Source organism: Hemicordylus capensis, chromosome 10 (assembly GCF_027244095.1).
Source record: "Hemicordylus capensis ecotype Gifberg chromosome 10, rHemCap1.1.pri, whole genome shotgun sequence".
In the NCBI taxonomy this organism is placed as follows: domain Eukaryota; kingdom Metazoa; phylum Chordata; class Lepidosauria; order Squamata; family Cordylidae; genus Hemicordylus; species Hemicordylus capensis.
In genome coordinates, this window is record NC_069666.1 from 602,430 (window position 1) to 626,005 (window position 23,576).

General features: G+C 50.8%; 2 protein-coding genes across 13 annotated transcripts in view; one reads left to right on the plus strand and one right to left on the minus strand.

Annotated features, from left to right (window-relative positions):
• Positions 1-243: 243 nt before the first annotated feature.
• WDR76 (WD repeat domain 76) lies at positions 244-12,096 on the plus strand. 3 transcript variants are annotated; one of them, XM_053272468.1, is made up of 13 exons: positions 244-401; positions 1,760-2,101; positions 2,191-2,286; positions 3,356-3,408; positions 3,621-3,747; positions 4,145-4,246; positions 4,348-4,394; positions 4,475-4,628; positions 5,732-5,887; positions 7,010-7,224; positions 7,744-7,896; positions 11,457-11,510; positions 11,726-12,096. In XM_053272468.1, the coding sequence occupies exons 1-13, from the start codon at positions 375-377 to the stop codon at positions 11,979-11,981; spliced, it is 1,782 nt and encodes a 593-aa protein (XP_053128443.1). In that variant the 5' UTR covers positions 244-374; the 3' UTR covers positions 11,982-12,096. The 3 variants fall into 3 exon arrangements, with proteins under 3 accessions (XP_053128443.1, XP_053128442.1, XP_053128444.1); XM_053272467.1 differs by lacking the exon at positions 244-401 and adding an exon at positions 749-980; XM_053272469.1 differs by lacking the exons at positions 244-401; positions 4,145-4,246 and adding an exon at positions 749-980.
• A 655-nt stretch (positions 12,097-12,751) lies between these two features.
• The window catches only part of FRMD5 (FERM domain containing 5), an 85,267-nt gene continuing 74,442 nt past the window's right edge, over positions 12,752-23,576 (minus strand). For 3 of the 10 annotated variants that reach the window (XM_053272477.1, XM_053272478.1, XM_053272479.1), the window contains 7 exons: positions 22,725-22,785; positions 22,065-22,128; positions 21,338-21,429; positions 18,875-18,949; positions 18,101-18,169; positions 17,778-17,884; positions 15,041-16,170 (listed from right to left, as the gene is read on the minus strand). In XM_053272477.1, coding sequence (XP_053128452.1) covers positions 15,596-16,170; positions 17,778-17,884; positions 18,101-18,169; positions 18,875-18,949; positions 21,338-21,429; positions 22,065-22,128; positions 22,725-22,785 — 1,043 coding nt within the window. In that variant the 3' untranslated portion in view covers positions 15,041-15,595. Of the gene's footprint in view, positions 13,611-15,040; positions 16,171-17,777; positions 17,885-18,100; positions 18,170-18,874; positions 18,950-21,337; positions 21,430-22,064; positions 22,129-22,724; positions 22,786-23,576 lie in introns of those variants that run through there. The other 7 variants (XM_053272470.1, XM_053272480.1, XM_053272474.1 and 4 more) reach the window with 6 other exon arrangements.

The window sequence follows — 23,576 nt, forward strand, 5'->3', positions numbered from 1 at the left end:
GGGTCTCCAGGCAGCCCCCCGCCCCTCCAGGACGGGACCAGGGGGCGAGGCGGCAGCAGCAGCAGCAATCACTCCCTCCAGACTGGAGAGCACCGGGAGAGGGGCAGTGCGGTGGGGGCAGGCCTCCAGCGGGAGGGGGAGCTGCCCCTGGCCCGGCCCGGCCCCCACGACAGCCCGGCGAGGTAGTCCCGCCAAGCAGTAGCAGGCGAGCTTTCCCGCGGCGGATGGCGGGGCGGGGCGGGGCGGTCCCGGAGGGGGCGGGCGCTGCGCAGCGGGTCGGTCCCCTTCGCGCCTTTTCCTCCTCCTCCCTCTTTCCGCCGCCATCGCCATCCTCCTCCTCCTCCTCCGTCCTGCTGCTGCTGCTGCTGCTGGCCATGGAGGGTCCTCCGCCGCGCCCCCAGGTCAGCCTGCCTGGCGCTCTCGGTGGGGTCCGCCACAGTGGGGAGTGGGTCCCCCCCGACTCCATGCGCCCTGCCTGCCCGCCCGCCCGCCGCCCCCGGGCTCCGGCGGGGCGCTCTGTGCGCGCTCAGAGGGGCGCCTGCCTGCCTTCGCTCCCCTGCGCCCCTGCAGGCTGGGCTCCAAGAGGGGCTGCCCCGACCCGTGAAGGAGGATTGGCGGGCCCAGAGTTGGGGGGCAAGGAGGCCCCTGCCTGGGGGGGGCTGCTGCTGCTGCTGCTGCTGCTGCTGCCTCGGGGCCCCAGGACGGTGCTCGGCTCTCCTTGGACTACAGCGCCCATGTTCCCCGTCCGCCGGCGGCCCCTGGGCACCGCTGGCCCGCGCGAAGAAGGGCCGCCTGCCGTGTGTGGAGCTCCCTTGCGGAGCGCCAGTCCGTGCCAAGCCAAGCCAAGCCAAGCCCTGCTGCTGCCACCGCTAGCCCCCGGGGCTCCCCCGCGACGGGCCCGCAGCAGCCCTCCTGCTCCCGGGATGAGCTGGGCGCGCTCCTCGGACATGCTGGGCGAAAGGCTTGGCTTTATTGCGGGGGTGGGTTTCTTGGAAGGAACTCTGTTGCTGTTGTGGTGGTGGTGGTCCTCGACAGACTTCTAGCAGCCCACCGGCTCAATAATTCAAAAGCCACAGGCTCAAGAGATGCAGATCTTTTTTCAGATTCAAATGTATGGCGGATAGTAATTCTTCAGTAGGATGAACAGTGTTTGAAGTTGGAAAAACTACCCACTTAAAACTGTTCTTTTTCCTTTTGCAAGCACATTAATCAAGAATTTTATGACAAGCATTTAATGTCGTGAACTTCCCTATAAACCTAATCTACACAAAGTGACTTTCCCCCCATCAGTGGCAGGCCTCACCTCCTGGTTGTTTATGGGTTTTTAAAAAAACTGCTTGGAGAACTTTCATTGAAAAGCGATCTAGAAATATTCGTAGATGGAGTAGGCCAACCTGAGGTCTCCGGCCATTGTTCAACTCGATTAAATTGCAGCTGGGGCTGATGGGAGCTGTAGTCCAAGGAGAGCTGGAGAGCCTCTGGTCAGCTGTCCCTGTATTACAGGTTGGGTGTTGTGCTTTGGAATAAGGGGTCTCTATTGTCTTCCGTGAAGCTGCGATGGAGTAGGCTACATTGTTACAAGAGTACATTGTCCTGTAAAGGACAATCCTTTACAGTGAGACATTTTGTTAAATTACTTTTGCTAGTAGGTTCCACAGAACTCCCAGTTATTTGGGAGCAAGTTGCAAATTACAGATCCATTCAAAAAGCTGCATATATAAAATGTATACCAATTTTCCCCCTTCTGTGTTGTGCGCAGGAGACAACGCTAGACCAAAATCTCAGCACATGTCTGCCAGAAAGCCCTTTAAGAAGTGAGGGATGCAAACAGGTGAGAATTATTCTCACGCCTTTATCTGCCACCGGGGGAGAAGGACACTACAGGCATCTGACCCAGAAGTGTTTGCTGGAGGAGTTTTCCAGTTGTGAAGAGTCTTCAGGTGAAGAACCGAAAGCCAAGAAGGCCTGTACCCGTTTGTCAGACCGGCAGACGAGGGCAGTGACCTGCAGCACAGAATCCAGAAGACCTGCTTCAGTTGCAGCCACGGCCAGCAATGATTTGGAAGAGGAGGGGGATTCTGAGAGTGAGACTCCCACTTTGGTGAGAGGAAGACCTGTTCTCATGGTGCATAGAGTTTCTTGAACAACAAGGTTTGAAACTAATTCTTCTTAACCTCTGATTTGTTGCAGGACAATTATTCCACACAGCTATCAGCTTATGAAAGGAAGAGACTAAAGAACATCACAGAAAATGCTAAATTTTTTGCTTCTCTAAAGCTGTTTGAGGTCTGTTGTGAGTTTCCTCCCCCCCCCCCCCCCGCTGGAGTTAGAATAACTCTCTCAGTTCTTAGTGTTACTCTTAATTGTGGCCATTGCCATATTGATAAAAGTTCAGTTCTAATTAAGAAATCAGGATGTCCTCAGTGCTTCCCTTCCTAATGCATGAGATTCCAGCAGGAGTTTCTAATGTACTACTGTGAAGATATTTTGCTCTGGCCAAACTGTACTGAGTGGCGTTTGTTGGGCTGCATCAATTACTATAATTGACTCACGAGTAATAGAGGGGGCCTTCCATCTTTCCTTGCTTACCAGCTTGGTGGCTGAAGGATCATATCTTGCATGTCCCTGTTAGCATTCTTTCTGAAGGTAGCTGACACACTGAATTGTAACCTATATTTATATTGCTTGTAGTGTTCAGGATGATTTCTAGCAGGGTAGCAATAATTTCAAATTGTAGAGTTGTGAGGTGCCTTGGAGGCCTTGTACAGTCCTGTGCTGCTCAGTGCAGGAAATTGCTACATCTTCCCCAGTGGATGGCTGGCCAGCCCCTGTTGAGAGAGAAAGACTGCTGCTGCAGCATGAGGCAGACTGTTCCACTGTCTAACACACTGGGAAACTCCTCTTAATGTCTAGGCTGAATCTGCTTCCTCATTTCAACCAGTTGGTTCTAGTCCGCTCCTCTTCTGTGTGAGAGCCCTTCAGATATTTGAAGATGGCTCTTGTATATACCTCCCCTGTGTCTTCTCTTTCCTGGGCTCCTTCAACCATTCCGCACACAGGACTTGGTTTCTGGGCCCCTGTGGCTGTGCCCATCTTTGCGACCCTCCTCCGACCCCCTTCCAGTTTATCAACGTCCTTCTCAAAATGTGGGGCTCACAGTTGTAGAACCACCATAGATTAACCCAAAATGCAGGAGCAGAAGATACCACTTTGTTTGCCTTGTCAAGCCAGGCTTGGGTTTGCTAAATCTGAAGCAAAAAAATATTTTATGAACTGAATAATTGTATATTTGTTTCTTTTTAAAAATGTATACAACTGTACATCTAATTCTGTGGTATGTGCATTTCCCCCCCAGTCTGCAGAAAGGCTTCGTAAAATAACAACCAAAGGGCAGCCGCATGGAATAAGGTAAAACTACACATGCATTAATCTCTAGGCTGTGATCTAGTGACTGGATTGGTGGCTGAGGGAAAAGGTGGTTGTGCGACATGGAAAAACTGCAGGATAACCCAACAGATGAGGTTTAGAAATCAGGCCCAGCTAAACTTGTATTGGCATGAACGTGAGTTATTTGAAGCCTAAGGTCAGGGTCTTGAGGTGAAATTATCTTGTCTCTGTAGAACCAAACCTACGAAAACCGAAACGAAGCCGATTTGCCGGCGATCCATGCGCCTGCAGAGAGTCGATCCTCTGGGAGCTCCCCTGCCGGAGTTGCGCCCACAGCCAGAACCTTCCATGGAAGAGCACGTAAGATGGCCGCTAGGAAGGGAAGGGACTGCAAGGCAATGGAGATGCTCTAGCTGTATTTTGCGTTTTGAAATTGAGACGCTTTAGGGCACTGCTTGAGCATTTGGCGCCTAGTTTAAGGATGCTGGCAAAGCTTTTCCGTTGGAGCTTTGTCTGGTGCTGTGGTTGAGTTCTCTTTGAATAGCTTTGGATTTCCATTGGCTCCTTGTGAGTCAAAGATGGGATTGCTTCATGGAGGTCTTAATTAAGAACCTGGCTTTGCATAAATGATTCAGCTGCATGAACAAAATTGAAAAGATTGGGATGTGGAAGAATTCGCTGGTGGCTTGCTGCTTTTCTGGGTCCCCGTGATAGAGCAAACAAGTCCATTTCTGTGCCATTTCCTCCCTTTTGAAAGCCCCGTTTGCCACCCGGACCTCTTCAGATGATACCTGCCGATCGAGATCAGGAAACGGAGCTAACTGAGGGATTCCTCAATCTGTGGGCCAGAATAAGTCAGGTACAACTAGATGTCTTTGATTAGGCCTATGAAGAACCTGAGTCCTTAATCCAGTGGCTGCAGAATAAAGTTTCACTTTCCTTTTCCAACCGATAATACAGGAAACACTGAACAAGGCCGAGAAGCCGGTGGCCTGCAATTTGGAGAGGTAACTTAAAAGCCAGTTGCCCTTGCTTTTTCGGTTGGCTTAGTTTTTGTGGAAGCTAATATGCTCATTATTTTGGCTAGTTACAAAGCTAGTCTCCGTAGAATGGTCCTCCGAGAAGATGCTGTTGCAAAAGTGGTGAAAAACCGGATTCACTCCGTGGCGATCCATCCTTCAGAAAGCAGAACGTTGGTGGCGGCCGGAGACAAGTGGGGGCAGATGGGTCTTTGGAATTTGGTGAGCAGCTCCTGGCTTGTGGGCCTTCAGATCTTGTTTTGCTGGGTGTTCTGGGGAGCTGAGCTCGAGCAGGAGATGGGGAGTATTGGAGGAAATCAAAGAATGGCAAGGTCCACTGCCCTGGAAAAGCACAAAGGAGGAATGGGCTGTTGTTCAGATGGCTCGGATGGGTCAGGAGGCGGGACGGACCTGGGTTGCCAGATGCTGACTTCTTTCCCCTCAAGATAACTTGTTTGGCCTACACAGGCAGGCTTGGGAAATATGGCTTCTGGAATTCGGGGGGTGGGGAGGACCTTCCATTAAGCTCAATGGCTCTATTTAGGACAGGAAGCATTCAGAGATAACTGAGTTAATCTGACCATTCCTCTCTTTCTCCAGTCCCTGTCCCACCCTTTTTCATTCTTATTCAGCCACAGTCGAGGGTGGTTCACACCAACAAGGAGGAGCCTCCTACCCTAGTTTGGGAGTTGTGGGCACTCCCGAGATTTGACCGTCTCAAGTCAAAAGCAAAGTTGGAGGCACCGTCCATCAGGGCAGGTGTCCTTCAAGAGCCCCAACAAGATGTGGGGCCGGGGGCAAGTCAGCCAGTGTGGGGACCCCTTCCAGTGAAGGTTACTGGCAGCCACAAGAGTGGGGCCCAGACAGTCACCCTGCTTGCCCTCCTCCAAGGACAGCCCTGCCATCCATGGACGTGTGCTGAGCAGCAGCTGGGCTGTAGGGCGTGTTCTCCCACCTCGCTTAAAAGCCCTTGGGCAGGCGGGAGCTCTGGCCACATGATCATGAACGGCGCCTCCAGCCTCGGTTTTAACTGACAGAGGGTCGCATGTCCAGAGCACGCAGCACAGCTCCCCAGCTAAGATGGGGGGCTTCTCCTGCCCTCTTCTCGGTCATGTGAAAGGGCATGAGATGCTTGGTGGCTTCTTCATGCAGCCTCCCTTTCTTGGCTGAACCCCTGTCTTAAATTGGGTCTCCAGCTGGCCCTGTGCTCTGAAGAGGGGTTGGGCTCTTCCTTGCCTGCTGAACAGGAGAGGGAACCTTGTGATAAGTTCCGTTTCTTGTTTTGAAAAGTAGTGTGAGAAATATTGAACCTCTGAACCTTTTAGGACTGCAAACTGGAAGATGGGGTCCACGTCTTCGAGCTTCACAGCCAGGCAGTTAGCTGTATGCATTTTTCTCCATTCAACCCTGCTCATCTCCTGTCCCTGAGTCACGATGGCACGTTAAGATGTGGGGATGTCACCAGAGCAGTTTTTGACGAGGTGAATATTGAAGCACAGTGACACTGCAGGCCCCACATGGCTTGGATACCTGAAGGATCGCCTTCTCTAGAGGCAGCATGCCTGTACACCCAGAGGAGGGTCTTGGGGGGCTCTCCTGGATGTCCTCGCCATCTGAGCTATGGTGGCAGAGACAGGAGAAGGGCCTTCTCAAGAGTGGTGCTCTGCTTGTGGGAGGTTTTCCTGGTACCTTACTCTGGTGTCATTTTGGTTCCAGGCCAAGCCCCCCCCCCCTTTTAATCTTGAGTACTTGTGATGGTCTTAATGCTCTTCCTTTTACCTGCTGCTATTTTCTCTTGTAAGTGTTTTATTGTAGGGGGGGGGCAGGTGTGTGTGTGTAACTTGTTAACTGCTCTTGTATACTGCTGATGAGTGGTATGCACACTTTTATTTTAAGCAAGCTCGCAGGAGAGGAGTGCTATTGGTCCCTGTTTAATTTCTGCAGAATAGTAAAGCTTTTTTAGAAATGAAGGAGCAGGATGAAATGTTTGTGGTATGCCCCATGGAGGAGTCTGATTCATTGTGTGTATAAGTGCAGTAGTGCATTGGAGGGGCTGGGTATAAATATTTTTAATAATAATAATAAATATTTGTTGCAGAAATATTGCAGATTCTGAAACACAGCCAACAGAAGTCTGTATTGGTAGCAGTATCTGGATTGCAGTATTTGCTTTGCTTGGGAGCATGGTTTGGGTCTGCCATGCAAGGTGGAATTTGATTGGTTTGGATCCGTCCATCCTCATCGTCTTGTTTGAGCCACAGGGCAGAGGAGAGGCAGCAAAGGAGCCTCTCTCGCTCGCTCTTTCTCTCTCTCATGCCAAAAGCTGCGTCAGCTTCTTTCCAGTTGGGGATGCAAGAGCATTTGGGGGTTTTAATTCTGCTGCATTTGGGAAACTTGGTCTGCAGGGCCTCATTGGGCCTGTAAAAAGCAGCCAAGAGGGCTGAGGAAAGCACTGTGGCTGCCAGAGCATGCCGAGGAAGGGGAGCTTCTGGCTGCCACGAAATACGGGCATCCATCCAGTCGTCAGAAATAAGTTTAGAGAAAGCAGTATATTGTATTCTTAGGCATTTCCTAAAAGTTAAGCCTCTGTCTCTCCTCCTCAGGTGTACAGGAATGAGGAGTACAACCTGTCTTCGTTTGATTTCTTGGCAAGCGATGCTTCCACTCTGATCGTGGGAATGTGGGATGGCGAGGTGGCTGTTGTGGACAGGAGGACGCCCGGCACTTCCGCGGAGCTCTCTGCAGACCTGAATTCAAAGACAAGGACTGTCCACGTCCACCCAGTCAGCAGGCATCATTTCCTTGCTGCAGGGGCCGGGTAGGTTCCCACTGTGGTGTGCAAGTGCTGCTTGGGGTGTGTTAGGAATTATGAGCCCCCAAACTGGAGACGGCAAGTCCCTTCCAAGGCCATTCTCTCTATTCAGAAGAAAAACGGATCCCTAAAAGCTTGCTGCAAGTATATGATACAAAATCCTGTCTTTACCCATTGATGAAAACCTGAAGTAGTTTTGCTTTCCTGTATGTTTTTATTGTAAAATCCAATTCCACCCAAAACAAAATATCTTATAACACTCACAGTATTCCAAAAGCATCTATTGGTTTAGCTTTTTATTTTACAGTGAAAACAGATTTTGGCAAAGGAGAGTGCAAACTGCTGGTGTTAATCATTTCTGGGTACTTGGTTTTGCAAATTTAGGTAGGACCTAGTTTCTCCCCCTGGAGGTGCTGTTCTGTTAACAGCCTGATTGGCCTCCAGAGTCCTGTGGGAGAAGAGACTCCCCTCCCCCCCCCTCCAGGAACACTCACTTCAACTCCAGTGTTGCATTTTATGTTGCAGGAATGTCAATATTTACGATGTTCGGCACCTGAAGCAGCATGGAAGCAGTCCTGCCGTCTCTCTCGTAGGGCACACCAAGAGTGTTGCCTCAGCTTATTTCTCACCTGTTACCGGCAACAGAGTGGTGACAACTTGTGCTGATGATAAGTTGAGGTATGTGAGAGGGTTAAAAGGATTTGTGTACGTTTCACCTGTGAACATGTAGTTAACACTTTACATTTTAACTTTAGAGCTTGAATTTGCTGCCAAGAGGTGTGATGGTCACTGGCTTAGGTAACTTGGGAAATGGAGGTAGGCAAATGTATGGATAGGAATGTTGAAAGTTGTGATAAGCAACAGGGAGGACTGTGGCACTCATACTGCTCTCTTGGGCATGCTGAAGGCACCTGATAAGCCATTGCTGGGGGCAGAATTCAGGCACCAGAGGATCCTGTGGGTGGATTCTGGCAAGGATTAGGGATGTGTAGACAGGCTCGAATTCGAACTGGTTCGGCCCGAACTCGTACCAAGCAGGGCATTGAATTGGCAATGCCAGTCCAAGTTCGAATCAAGCAGAGCCTGGTTCTATTCGGACCGGTTCGAAGGTGCGAGCCTCCATTTTAGGTTCTGGTGGCCATTTTGTGACACTTGTCGCTTGCTGTGATTTGCTGAGCTCCTGCTTCCCTGATTGGCCAGGTGTGTCTTTGGTAGGCTTTGCAGTGCTGCCAGTCTTGGGGGTGGGGGGTGATGGAGGCGGGCGAGCCCCTGCAGCCCCAGTAGAGTTGCCTTCACCAAAAAGATCCAGGGCGGTGGAGGCCACCCAGAGCAGCAGTCTGGTGGCAGCATTTTGAAATCCCTCAAAATGCCCCAACTGCTGCTTGCTGTGCTCACTGCAAGGTAGTCGAGGGAAGGATGGATGCCAAGCAGCTGGGGGCAACCTCCATGTGGCTACCCATGCGGGGGCATCACTCAGGTCTCCTTGCCTCCACTGACAGCACTCGTACACCTGGTGTGTGCCTGCGACTAGCGCTGACGAGGGCCGTGTGAAGGCTTCAACGCTGAAGCCGTTGTAAATGGGACAGGCAGAGTGAATTTGTAAAATGTGAATATGTGCTGTAAATGTGTGGAAGTGCTGTGTGTGTGTGTAGTTTTTGTTTTGTGGGGGGCGTGTGATGAAGACTAGAGGTTTCTTTTGTGTAGATAGTGTTTTGGAAGCTTTGGTTTATGTAGATAGTTGGGTGTGTAAGTACTACAGCTGTATACGTGTGTGTGTGTGTGTGTGTGTGTGTGTGTGTGTGTGTGTGTGTGTACCAGCAAGCGTGATTTGTCCCCTTAGCTAAGCAGGGTCCGCCCTGGTTGCACACAAATGGGAGACTTGATGTGTGAACACTGTAAGATATTCTCCTTAGGGGATGATGGAGCCGCTCTGGGAAGAGCATCTAGGTTCCAAGTTCTCTCCCTGGAAGCCGCTGCCAGTCTGTGTAGACAGTACTGAGCTAGATGGCCCTATAGCAGCTTCCTATGTTCCTAATGTATTTGTACACTGTGTATATAGGCCCCCTTTTCTCTACCCTCTTCAGTTTAGTTCGAGCACACACACGCACAGACCAAACATGCATGCACTGCCAATGATGGGTAAGTGGTCTGGGGCGGGCCTGTGTGGCCTCCAGCAAAGATGTGGTGGACCTGCCAGTCTGAGGTGGGTTCTCCTTTATTGTAGCCGCCACATGCACAAAGAGAAGAGCAGAAAAACATCTGAAGGTGCTTTATTTTAAGTTCTCATTCAATGTGGTGTCTTTTTGCCTCACCCTCTTTCTTTGCAGTTTGCATGCCGGGTTGGTTTTGCTGCCTTGCGCTGTGGTGTTTTGCTAGGTGTGTGTTTGTGGCTGTAGTAGTTTTTTGGTGTTTGGTTTGATGTTCTTGGTTTTGCAGTTGTGCAGGCAGCTCTGTCGCTGGTTGTTTTGAGGTTTGCAGTTTGATGTCTTTTTAGTTGCGTCACTGCCTATTGGGTTGCCAAACTACCACAGAAACCCCAAAGCAATTGGATACTCCTGTGGTGTTTGATTTTTTGAAGATTTTTCTTTTTTCTTTTTTTTTGCATTTTTCCCATAGAGAATGAGGGAAATGCCCATCTGCATGGGCACCCCAAAGTGGGTTTGGGGGCAAGGCACATTGGGCCTCAACTCCCCCCTCTAGCCCCAAGCCAGTGGGGTTCATGTGGTGTTTTTTAGGCATTTTAAAATTCTTTGCCCTGTTTGACAGTTCTCTCAATGAATGGATCCCGTTGGGAAAAGAAATGTGAAATTGCCATGAACTGTGTGTGGAATGTGGACTCTGTTTCTCAATGAGAACCCACCCACCCTGAGTTGAGGTTGGTTTGAATTTGCACCAAACCACCCAAATTGGTTTTGTGCATACCCCTAGCAAGGATGCAGCTGCCTCCAGAGCTGGAGCTCTTGACCACCACCTCGAGTGCTGGATCTGTGCAAGCGCACAACCCACCTGTGGCACTGCAGAGAGACTGTGGAGAAGGTTAACTCCTGGGTCATGGTGGTGGGAAATGGGGGTATCTTAGCTTAGCATTCCCATGCCTTCTGGTTCGTGAATGAATGTAAGGTTCTTAAAAACAGTTCCCTTCAACCAAAGTTGTTTGTGATTAAATCTAGGTTTATTTTTTCTCCAGTAGTGGCCAGCTTGATTCTTGCAAGAGTTTACAGGAGGCATATGATGGGATTGCATGGGAGATGGTTATTGAGAGAGTGAGGGCAGATTCACGTACGTGTGAGTGTGTACACCTCCCTTGATGAAGGCAGCATTGACAGATGGTTTGCATGTGTGGAACTGCCTTCACAGTGCTGACTCTACAGATGGCCTTTCCTGGTCACTTCTCAGACAATACTTCCCCATAGAACGACTTCCATTTGAGCGTCCTTGGCTGGGCTCATGTGGTCATTGAGGTTTAATTTTTTATTTATTTACATTTATATTCCGCTCTTCCTCCAAGGAGCCCAGAGTGGTGTGCATAGTTAAGTTTAATGTGGGTTACCGATGTCAGTGTGAACCCACGCCAAGGTGGCTTATGACCCAATATGAACCTGAGATCCCTGCTTTGGCAAGGCTCCACACAATCTTGTGAGTGCTGGTAACCCACATTAAACCTAGATTTGAAAGATGATGTGAATCAGGCCACTAAGTGAAACTGAGCGATGTGTAGACAGAAATGGGCAGTTTACCTTTTTGGCTGTTCTGGCTGATAGCTGGTGGCGAGCTGCTCTGTCCCATAGTCACTTACTCATTTTCAAAATCTGTGCAGGTGAGCAATGATTGCAACGTGAGGCTACACCTGCACCCAAAACAGCCATCGCAGTCTGATAGCCTGACATTTGTGTTTCCTGAAAATCTGGTTGTCGTCACTCTTCAAAATTCTCAAAGCGGTTTTCATAGAAAAATAAATAATACATAAATAAGATGGTCCCCTGTCCCCAAAGGGCTCACAGTCTAAAAAGAAACATAAGGTTGACACCAGCAACAGCCCCTGGAGGGATGCTGTGCTAGGGCTGGATAGGGCCAGTGGCTCTCCCCCTGCTAAATATAAGAGAAGCACCACTTTAAAAGGTGCCTCTTGGCTCAGTTAGCAAGGGTTATGCTGGACTTGTAGAGGGGCCCCTAATGGCTCATTTTCGTGGTTTGACCACATCTAGTTTATGCTAACCACTTTGTCCTTTTTGTTACAGGATCTTTGGCACCAACTGCTTATCATCTCTCGCCCCGATTCTCACAACCATCAGGTGAGTTAAATTGCAACGTCCTACCTTGTGAAGCTAAGTTGTAAATTTGGGGTGGGGGGAGGGATTCCCAGATTCCAGCCCTTCCAAAGAGGTTGGGCAGATGCAGTATTTGGCTGCAGCTGAATAGCTGCCCTTTAGAAGATGTGGAAGTAAGCATTTCAAGCATGTCTGTTTTTACCAATGAGCCCTCCTCTTCCTCCCCCCTTTCTGAACAGGCACAACAACAACACAGGGCGCTGGCTGACCAGGTTCAGAGCTATCTGGGACGCCAAACGGGAGGACTGCTTTGTGGTAGGGAGCATGTCGCGGCCGAGACAGATCGAAGTCTTCCACGCCTCTGGAGAGCTGGTGCATTCCTTCCTCAGTGAAGACTACCTGGGTTCTGTCTGCTCCATCAATGCCTGGCACCCGACCAGGTACATTGTGGTGGGTGGAAATTCCAGTGGCCGTCTCCACGTCTTCAGAGAGTGAAAGGAGCTGGCTTGCTGCCTCTCCAGCTCAGAAGAGGATGTGGCTTGCATTTTTGTTTGTTTTATCTTGGGACAAAGATGTTTGTTTGGAATAAATGTATTGCTTTGGAAATACATATATTTAAAGAGGGTTCAAATTGCCAGCCATGGGGATAGAGAAGGCTTACCTCTGGCATTCCTGTACAGTTGCTTTTTCCATTAGTGTTATGTTACCAGCCGGCAATGCTATTGCGGGTTCAATGTATTTCTATCATATGGGAGTGCTTGAGAAACCTCTGTACAGGGGTCTGTGCACTAGATAATGTTTAATACTGAATGTAACTACTGGGCAAGTATTCTGGAGGTGCAAAGATACTCTGTGTTCCTAGAGGGGGTGCACGATGGGGGCTCACTGTAGCCTTTTGCTAGTAAGGCTTATGAGCAGCAAGAGAGAAAATGCAGTGTGGCTGTGGTGGGCTAAATCCAGACAGCTCCCTCGACCAGAAAAGAGATCCGTGTTTGCCATTTAAGTTGACTCAGCTTAAGGGGATCAGTTTGGGCAAATAAAGAATTAGAAGGAAGAGCTTGATGCCCACTTTCCCAGCTCACACAGAGGTGCCTCCTGAGCCCATCTCGCCCAGAGACGGCTGCTTCGGCGCTTCAGGCAGGGAAGGGTCTTTCCCAGCCTTGGCCTGAGATGGAGCTTATGTCTCTCCTTGAGGCATGTCTAAAGGCCTGGGTGATCATTTCGTAGGATTGCATCAGCCCCATCAAATTGCTCAACAAAGCACATGTTTTCATCATAATTAAATATTTATTTTTAAATTTAAAAATACTTTTATATGGCACCAATGATTTTATGCTAACTACATGTTGAATATGTAGAAAAAGGTACATTGTTGAAGGAAAAATGTAACATACAGCATTTGGCACATGAAAGGTTAACGTCTATATTATGAAAACTAAAATTCACATTTTCAGGTAATTTATCTTCTACTGCTTAAAGATGCAGTACACTAGTCCTTATTAAGAGTTTTGTTTCCTCTGATGACAGCAACCTATGGAAATAGTCACAGTTTATACAAATGAGACCTGGAACAACTTAGTCGTGAGCCATGAGACACAGTCTGGGGTGGGCAGGACACAGACGCTTTCAGTGGCCAGCTGGGAAGTTTCAGGGTGAAACGCTGAGCAAAAATGGGACACGTGTCCCAGGAGTTTCTCCTGTGCAAGCCCCTTGTAGAAACGAATGGGAGCTGTGCAGGAAAGCTTCCCCCAAGATGGTGCCCACGGTTTTAGAAAGTAAACCGCTGTCTAAAGGATCTGAAACACCCCCCCCCATTCACACGTCACCTTTAAAAAAAAAAGAAGAAGATGTTTGTTGTACAAAATAGTTACAAATAACTGGACAGGTGTGTAGCAAGATGAGCAACACCCACAATTAAAACATGGACTACTGCATCTTTATCTGGGATGAAGAATGTTAAATTAAGACTTTTCACTCACTGCATAGAAGCATCATTGACTACAGACTGAGGTAGGATCACTACACTAGAAGTAAATTTTGTTGCTGTGTTGCATAAAACAGTATATATCCTTTGTAAAATCTCTCCCTCGTATCTTCTGGCAGGCATTCAGAAGTTTAATGTACCTGTAAAAGAGAGTTATTCGAGTGAGAGCCAAGATTGCTCTTGACTCCTGTGACTTCCTATCTGGCAGTTATGGTTCATGGTCAGTGCTCAGGTGAGTCACCTGTGACACTCGCCTGAAGGACCCCAGTCACAGGGAATTCTTTCTAATGTACCATGCACACGCCCAGTCTGGGTCCAGTAGTGTGTTCTGGGTGGGGTTGTTTTTTTTGCCAAGACTTGGTATATTGCTGATAGTGGTGTTGTGCTCTTTTTTCCTTTTCTTTCCCAAATGGTGAATGACCAGCTGTGGACAGGAACTCTGTGCTTGAGCTTCTGCATCCACATGCCCTCCTGCCCACCCAAGTGCCCTGGCAGTGCTGCAGTTCTGTACGGACTGGAAGGGCAGGTGCAGCCCACACCCAAATGTCAGAGACAAGCTAATGAAACCAGCCTCTTGCCCTATTTCAGATTAGATGCCCAGATCACTTGAAATCTCTCCCTGAGATGAAATAAAACACTTGCTAGTCTGATTTCATTCTCTTGTTCTGTTCATATTGAAGAGGACACACACTTTTTTATTGCTCCCTTTACACTTGAGCTGCTCTTTGGCAAACTCTTGGTTAGACTGTGTCCACATCACAAGACAAAGTAGAAAATTTTTCTGAGTTCCATTCAGGATGGAGACAGGGTTGGTCAGATTGTTTCACTGGTTTCCATTTCAGTGCTAACTCCGTTTCTGCAACGTCTCTCTTCTCTTCTCCTTTTAAAATAGCACAAGAGAACCCATTTTTCCTTCCTCCAGAAAATATGAATGGGTTAGCCTGATGTCCAAACACTGTTCTAAAAAACATAATTTTGTTTACCCCCATCACTTTCTATACCACACTCTATCCACCTAATTCATAAAGTAAAAAAAAGACTCCCTTTGTTCATTAACAAAATAGCATTTTGTTGTTAAAATATAGGTTGAAACAAGTTTGTTTTTTTGTAGTACAAAAACAAGTACAGCTTTCTGAGGCAAAATGTATTTCAAAGGAATCATGTATGCTCACTAGTAGCTAGACAGCAAGACTTGATCAAACACACAAACACACACACAGAGATCTACTATCCCTGTGTACTACCAATTCGTGCTTTATTTAGGGACTTAACTGCTCTATGAAAAGTTTGCCATCTCTGGGATCCTAAAGGTCAAAGGTTGCATTGCACAAACAGGTTCTCCAAGGTGCACCTTTCAGTGCTATGGGGAAGGGATAGATCCATGCCTCAACTGCCGACCTTGGTCTCATGCCTCCCTATTGCTTGCAAAAAACTGAAATGCTGGATGGGCAGATGGTGTTAGTCCAAGGTCCCTCCCCCATCTTCCAAATTAAGCCAGAAATTGATTTTAAGAAGTTCTGAATAAAAGCAAGATCACCGTATCTTCAAATAACTATGTTTAAGGTGGTAGTGCTGTGCACAGTGGCAGTTTTAATAAAATAATGATACTTTTAATATTAAAATTACAACTCAGTAGCACCATTACAAAAAGCTCCTGCATAAAGTAATTGCTGTCCTCTTGAACTCGTGTCCCAGCCAGAGGCTGGCATGGATGCAATAATTAGTCGTAGTAAAATAAACTCTTTACTTGAAATTTCTGAAGTGGACACCTCTATGAAAGCTAAAAGGAAACTTGAAGACTGCAGAATAATTTAAAAGTCGGAAAGCAGACCTGTTGAAGACATTTCCAGGAAGAGGACCTGTAAAGAAAAGTGTATTCTTGGAGCCTGGCATGAGTCTATCATCATCATCATCACCACCATCCCTTCCTTCTGCTCGGAAACAACAACTCTCCTAGGCCGCAGTGTACTCTGAGTCATGGGAGGAGGAGGAGGAGGAGGAGGAGGGCTTATTTTATCATGTGCCGATGGTGTGCCACGATGTGCCCCGGGGCTGGGGCTGGGGAGCAGGAGGGCTCTTCTTCAATCCACCTGGCTAGTTACTAGGAGGAGGAGGAGTCCTGCCTTCAGGTGTCAATGAGCAGGCTGAGCACGGAGCGGACTTTGCAGGCAAACCATCGCCTGAGGGGACAAAAGTATTGATAATGGAACTGTTCAAACTCGGGGGTCTGGCGAATATCACGGAAAAAGGCAATGTCAAGGTCAGACTCGGTAAGGATGATCAGGAGAAGGAGCAAGACAAGAAGGAGCCCACCTGTCACAAGGAGCAAACGGAAGACACTTAGAACAAACTTATTCACCTGTCCTGCTTGTGCTCTGCCAGCGCTGCCCATACCCTGACACAAGGCGCGCAGCTCCTCCGCCTCCGCCACCGTGGGGGTGTTGGCTTCCGACTCCTTCTCTTCCTCGATGCTGCAGGGGGCCCCGTTGACCTGCCTGGAGAGCAGCATCAGCTCCAGGCTGTGCTCGGCCACCGGGGTGGGCAGCACGCTGTCCAGAGGGCTGTAGATGTCGTCCGAAATGATGGCCACGCGCTCGCTGCTGTCGGCCCTGCTGGCCCGGGAGTGGGGCAGGAAGGCGTCGCTGTGGGAGGCCGACCTCACGGGGGTCGAGTGGGCGCTGTCCCGCAAAGACTCGAGGCCTGGAGGGAGGAGGAGGAGAGAGCGAGAGAGAGAGGGGAGGCGTGGCAGGGTTTGCTCTCGGGGAGCTAAAGCCGCAGCCTGGCTTTCCCAACACTTTCTTCCTGGCAAAAGCAAGACCATTCCTCCTCCCCCCAGGACGAAGCTGCAGGAATAGCCTAGGAAGTTTTGAAAATTTGCACTGCGGCTCGAAGAGGTTGGTGGTTGGGCTTCAACCATTTATAAAAGCACAAAAGACACGCCTGTGCCTTTTACACGCCCCCACCTATGCTGCCAAGAGGGTTGGAGTTGAACGGCCCAGCCCTATAGGTGGACATGGAATGCAAGATCTCAAACTTGGGTCCCCAGATTTTGTTGGACCCCCATTGGCCATTGTGGCATCTCTGGCTTACATGGCGCGGGAGCCTTAACTTGCAGAGTCCATGCTTGGGGCAGTTAGTGGATTTGTAATAACCTTAACTCTTCTCCTAGAACAAAGGATTTTCCGTTTCCTGACTGACAGGGGAAATGGCATGCCTTCGTCGATCAAAGCTGCTACAGCAGCAAGGGCAGTTAGTTGCAGCTGTAGATTTTAAAGATGAAGCAGGAAACAAGGAGCTGCCAGGATTAAGGATTCAGCCCGTCTCTCTGTGTAGAAAGCTCAGCTGCATTCCTCTTCCTGAACACTGGCCTTGACAAAAGTGCCCTCTTTCAGCCCATTAACACCATGCTCCATTTACTGGGGGCGGGGGGGGGGCAGGGAGAAACACACCCTGAAACAGCCTTTTCTCTGTAGGATCTTGCTTTAGGAGGAGATCACGGTGCTACTGGTGTGTGCATCATCACTACCCACTGATTGCTGGAGGGCTCCTTTTAACTGGTGTGCTCTGTCTAAGGCGGGGGGGGGGGGTGAGGTGGCGGGGGGGGGGCATCCTGCAGTGAAGGTGAGAAACCTCACTGAAAAGGCCCAGCCTCAGAAAAGGTTTTGTCTGCTGCAGGTGGCAAAGTGTTCTAAAATAAACTCCAGCACAATAATTCAGGGTGGAACGAGCTGGACCCTGCATGTCGAGTGAGCCTGCAGAAGTGGCGCGGCCCTCTAACGCTCTCCCCAAGCCTCTTGGGACTGCTGCCCCCTGCGACAGCACAAAAGGGTGATGCAACACACACCCCGCTGGGAAAGCTGTCAGGCATCCTGACTAACCTTCCTGAAGGTTGGCTGACTTTATTACGAGGATGCTGAAAACAGCGCAGGTTTAGAATAAGCCAGTTTTTCAGTGAATCGGCTCCATTTCCAGTCTAATAGGAAATTAAAGAGGGAAGACATTGTGGCCTGGAAACCATCCTGACCCCATTTCATTGTGTCACCTGCAGAGAGGGTTCAGAGCATTCAGAGCAGAAGCATAGCCCTGCTGGATCAGGCCCCCCAAGAAGGCCCACCTGTTTCCCACAGTGGCTGACCAGATGCCTCTGGGAAGCCCACAGGCAAGAGAGGAGGGTATTCACGCACACCTGCCACAGCTTGCCTGTAGCTGGTATTACAGGGATCCTGCCATTATGAAAACGATGCCATCAGATGCAGGCAAAAGAGAATCTGAAGGAGTGCGACATCACTCTGAGGGCCAACGCTCACCTTCCATGATGGAGATATGCACAGCTCTCCTCCGGGTTCTGGGGACGCTGGTGAGCCGTGGCCCATGAGTAATGGAAGGACAGCTACGGCTCGGAACTAGCCCTGCCCTATAGAAAGGGGGAGAAAAGAGCACAGGCACTTTAGAAAGGGAGCCCCTTCAGGAGATGCAAGACCTCTCTCCTTTTGACCCTAACCAAACCCAGGAAATGGCTCTCTGCAGAAAGGGGCAATGCAAGCTGGTAGTGAGGCAAGCCCCATATCACAACGCCCTCCTCTCCGGAGAGCCCCACGGCTTGTCCCGCAAGCTGCCTGCCGAGCCTTACCTGTGTATTTCTGGAGGCTCCCTCTTGATCTTGGCACTAGACTCCATCACTTCCTTGGCAACCCGGCCACTGAAAGGGGTTGAAGAACAGACATAGTGACAAGGTTGTGATGGCATCCAACCGCTGCCTGTGACTTTCCTGCCTGAGGCACAAGTCGCCTCCTCCCTGGCAGACAGAAAGACCCCCAGGCTTTCCAGCGTAGGAGGCCAAGACTTCTGTTGGGTAAATGATTATGCTGAGCTGTGTTTCTTTCCCCAGTTCCACTATAGTGCAGGCCAGCAATTCTGTTCTTTATTTTATTTATTTCTTTGATTTATATACTGCCCTTCTAAAAATGGCTCAGGGCGGTTTACATCAAAATAAAAACAAACAATTAAAATCATTTAAAACCAACATTAAAGATTTAAAACCATCAATCTAATTAAAAGCCTGGATGAATAAATGTGTCTCCAGTGCCTTTTTAAAAGTTGCCAGAGATGGGGAGGCTCTTGTTTCAACATTACCATTTGATGCGGGAGATTCTGTTACCAGCCACCTGCCTCTTGGCTTACGCTGGAGTGCAGGGAAGCAGAATCTGGCCCAGACATCCCACTGTCCCCAACACGCAGCACAACCCTCCTCTAGAAAACAAGAGAGCCATCACAAACCGGTGAATCCCCACATAACAGGGTCGTCTACAGCGTCTGCATAGCCGCATATGGAGCCCTTTGCCAAGCCATCCAGGGGGAGCGCCCAAGTGTCTATCCAGAACGGCTACTCACAGTCGTCATTTACCTGTATCGGAACCGGCTCCCTTTGAAGAACAAGTTGCTGCTGGATACCGTCCGGACCTGGCTTGACTTCTCCAACCTGAAACCAAGAACAAACGTGGGCAAAAGGCCACCCAGGGGACAGGCCAGATTTGGGCTACAGCCGACAGCCCCTTGGCTCCTGAAGCGGCAGAGCAGTCGCGGCGTTTGCTGGCAGGACAGGGCTGCTGTGGACAGGCAGAGAGGCCTTTCCTAGCTCTCCACCTACCCAGGGAGGAGGGGGTCCCTTCCCCACCACCTGCCCACTTTGCTACTGCCTGGCGTGCAGGAAAGGCTGGTCCTGACGAGCCGGGGGGGTGGTGGCCAAGGAGGCACAGCTGCCTCTGCTTCCTGAGAGCAGCAGCCGCCGCCACTCCGGGGGCTCCTCTCTCTCCCCGCTGCTGCGCCCGAGAGCCGCGCTGCCTGCAGGCTGGCCCTGGGCCAGGCAGTGCAGGGGAGGGAGGCGTGCCGGGAAGCAGAGGCAGCGGCCCCTCCCTCGGCCCCTCCCCTCGCCCTCTAGGGTCCGCTGCTACTGCTTGGGGGTCTGCAGTGCAGAAGGCGTGGGCTCCTTGGCCAGGAGCAGCAGAGGCCCTCCCTGTTGCCGGCCAAGGGTGCTCATGCCAGGCCACTCAGCCGTGGCTCGGCCAGAGGGATGGCCATGCGATCCGTCAGATGAGGGGACTGTGAGCGGCAGAGTGATTCGGAAGAGCAATCGTGCAAATGCAGAAGCACATCCTTTGCTGAGATGCACGAGGGCCTTCTGCAGGTGAGAAATGCACTGGAGAAGTTGGCATGGAGGCCACCGCATGGCAGGCCCTTGAGCCACTGAACAGAACGCCCACAGATGGTTCAGGGGATCAGAGGAGTCACTAATACCAGACGCTGAGCTGGATGTAGACCCCAAAGTGCTGGCTATTTCAGTGCCCCCTTGTAAAACAGATGAGAGCTTTCCAGTTGGGGGGTCTCAAGCATGACTGGGATCAGAACTGGGGAAAGGCTTCAGCTATGGAAGAGACTCCAGGTTTTGGAAGATAAGGAGCTGCCTTCTACCGAGTTCGACCACGGGTCCCTCTAGCTCAGGATTGCCTACACTGACTGGCAGCGGCTTCTCCAGGGTTGCAGGCAGGACTCTCTCTCAGCCCCATCTGGAGATGCTGCCAGGGATTTGACCTGGCACCTTCTGCAGGCAAGCATGCCGATGCTTTTCCCCTGAGCCAATCCCCTGGGAAAATGCTTCCTTGGCTTAGGTTGCTGCAGGATCTGTCTGGGGTTTGAGAAACTGCACTGTTCAAAGGCGACAATTTCCAATGCGGGGTGGAGTCAAGGCCACACAGAGCAGTCTAGACCGCACCTGTCATCTGTTTCAGTGGGTGCATAAATGGAAGGCAATTCACCAGCGCTGTTCATCAAAAGGGAGAGAAATGAGAAGATTTGTAAAGCAATTCAGCAGCTGCATTTCGTGCTCAGAGAATGAGAAACGCGGCCGTCTGATTGTAGCATGCCTAACGAGAACAAAGCAGGATGCTTTGCCTCACGGCTTCCTGATTAAGAGAAAGCTCATTAGAAAAAGCTGGCTTTGTACTTTCTAAACAAAATGCCAAACAGCAGCAGGCCGGGAACGAAAACACTTGCGTTTGGGACAGCCAGAGCTGGTCCAGAGAGAGCCCCTCTAAACGTCTTGGGCCTTCCTAGAGGCGGTTGGTCCCTGGAGAGCCCAAGGCCAGGCTTGCCACCGCCTGCAGGGTATGCACAAGAGGGTGCCAGTGGCAAAAACCACGCAGGCAGCCCTGACTAGAGAGAGGCGAGGCTTCGGCACTGTCTGGCGCTTCTCACTCCTCCGCCTGGCCCTGCAGTTCCAACCAGAGGCAAAGGCTGCTGCGTCCTCACAATCAGCGGTGATCCTTGTTAACCAGGTTGGCTGAGCCCTGCAGAGCTGGTTGTGAGGACGCAGATTTCCTAGGCAACCTTCATCAAACCACTGTGGTTAAATTGCATTTAAACAGGGTCAGGTCCTGATGATCTCCCCTGGCGAAACATGGTTTAAGCACAGCGGCTTGACCAGGGTTGCCTGGGAAATCTGTTCTCACCACCAGCTCAGCAGGGCTTAGCAATCCTGGCTGACCAGCATCACCGTGACTGTGAGGACTCAGCCTCCGCACAACCATGGGAGTCAAGCCCACTTTGGCTTTGTCCAAAATACAGCTCAGCATGGCCTGGGCTGAGCAGAGGTGAACAGGAGCCTTCCAAGAAAGTGGGCTGCCCTTCCTGCCAACATCCTCACTGGCTTTCGCCAGGAAAGGAGAGAGAGAGAGAGAGCCAAAGTCTAAGCAAAGTCTTCCCAACTTTGGCCGGGCTTGTTGCTGCTGCCATCCTTGACACTGGCGGCAGCAGCTGTGAGGATCCTGAGGAAATCCGGGGCGGGGGGGGGGGGGGAACGTCTTGTGCTTACTTATAAAAGGCTTGGTTTTCAATCCCGCATTTCCAGAGGTGCTTGCAGGCTTCAGGAGTTGGAGCAAAATATGTCAGAACAATTTTCTTTTCCTAGCAAAAGCAAAAGCAAAAGCCCCATCAGGTTAATTCGCACACAGCGTGCTGCTTGCTAGGCTAGCTCTCCATGCAAATGCCCTCAATACTGTTGGAAGGGAATCAGCTCTGTCAAGCAACCTCCACGCCACAGAGGAGGCGGCTTCGTTCCCTGATCACGTGCTCGGCTTTATAAACAGCACCATACACTGATCCAGCAGCTGCCTGGCACAGAAGGCAAGGACACGCGGGAAGTGCCATTTCCGTGGGTGCAGGATACGTCGTCGCTGGACGTGGCACGCTCCTGGCAAGGCACTGGGGGCCTCTGACAAGGTCAGAATTCCATGCTGCCGCTCCCAGCCACACCAGACTGCGCGTCTCAGACCCTCTGTGGATTGATCCCTGGGGACTAGGAAAGGATTCGCTGGCCCTGGGGCACGAAGCTCCTCGTTCACCTTTGGACTGGAAGGGGCGACTGGAAATCAGCAGGCGTTCCTCGCAATTTAAATGGGAGACCCCTAAGGACTGCCACTCCCACTGCAAAAGAAGCGTGGCTTTTGGAGCGTTCTTTGGCCGAAAGAGAGCTACTGCCCACCGACGGGAGAGAGGCAAAGGCTGTACCTGCGGAGTGAGGGCAGCAGAAGGGCACTCACCTCTTTCTGACTTACGTATAAATAGAACGTCTTGCCTTCGAACTTCATCTTGGCCACTTCGTTCCTAGAAGCACAAGAGAGGCCACTTTGGTTAAAGGGCAGCACCGCCCAGCTCCTTCGGCACAGCAGCATGAATGCAGAGCCCCCCCACACACGTGGAATTGGTTCCAGCAAGATGCAGAAAAGTCAAACCAAATCGTTGGCATGAAACGCAAAGTTAAGAAACGAAATGTTTGGAGGGCGGGAGTTGCAAGTCGGACATTTGCTGTTCATCCCAAGTGCGGAGATGGTGGGAGAGAAGAGGACTCCTGGCTCAAGAAGAGTGGGGGGGAGGTGGGGGGTCTCAGTGGGGAGGGGAGCGGGGGCCGGGAGCCACCTTAGGACACGGGTGCATTATCTGGATGAGAATATCAAACGTAAGCTAACCACACTCAGCTGATGAGGCCAAAATCTGAGATACAGCGAAGAATGGAGCCACAACGCGACCGAGTCTCGGGGGGGGGGCACGGCGGGGGGGCGGGGGGCATCTTTTAGGTGACTGTGCCAAGAACATGGACAATGCAGTTCAATGCAGACAGATGTACAAACTCATACGTTTGGGGGCAACAAACTAAATATCGAGAGTACAGATTACATGGAACAGTCATGCAGCGTACTGACCAGGAAAGGGGTTTAGGGGGGGTTGTAGAAAAATCCTTGAAGCCATCAACCCAGTGTGTGGCTGCAGTAAAAAAGGCAAACAGGATACCGGGGTACAGCAACAGCAGCGGGATACAATACAAAGCAAGAGAAGGCGACACGCTGTAACTGTACATTGCACGGACCAGATCACAGCCCTGCCTATGCCGGGGGCTGCGGGCGGGGGGGGGAGCAGTCATGCCTGCTCCTCTTGGCAAAACCCCTCTGAGACGGGAGAAGTCCCCAGAGGTTCTGGAGCAAGGAATTGCTCTCTCTGCCCCACTGGGGAAGGTGGTGGAGAGAAATCCAGCGCAGAGAATCCACGGAGCTTTTGTGGGGAGGATTCTCAGATCAGCTTACACGTCAACCTTCACGGATGACTCCCTCATCAGGTAGACCAAAGGCCTTTTCCCGAGAGGAAGGATGGGGAGGAGAGAGTGTCGGGGGCTCTGGTGGAACATGGTCCACCAAGGGATCACAGCGCAGAGGTGAGCAACCTACCTGGAGAGTTCTGAGAATGCCACCCGAGCACGGGGAGGAGGGACTCTGCGCATTCAGTGCTCCTTTGTGAGAAACTCAACCAGTAACAGCTCGACCTCATGAGCCGGGGGGGGGGGGGGCACCGAAGGCTTCTCCTGCCCCGCCCGAGAGCCACCTTGCCTGCAGACTGGCCATTTATCGGGTTAATGGCGCAACTCTACCTGATGAATGGCCAGCCTGCAGGCAGTGCAGCTCTTGGGAGGGCAGCAGAGAGGAGCAAACAGCTGCCTCTCCTTTGGGGCCTCCTCCCTGGCTCCTCAGGACCAGCTGCTACTGACCCTCCCAGGAAGGCTC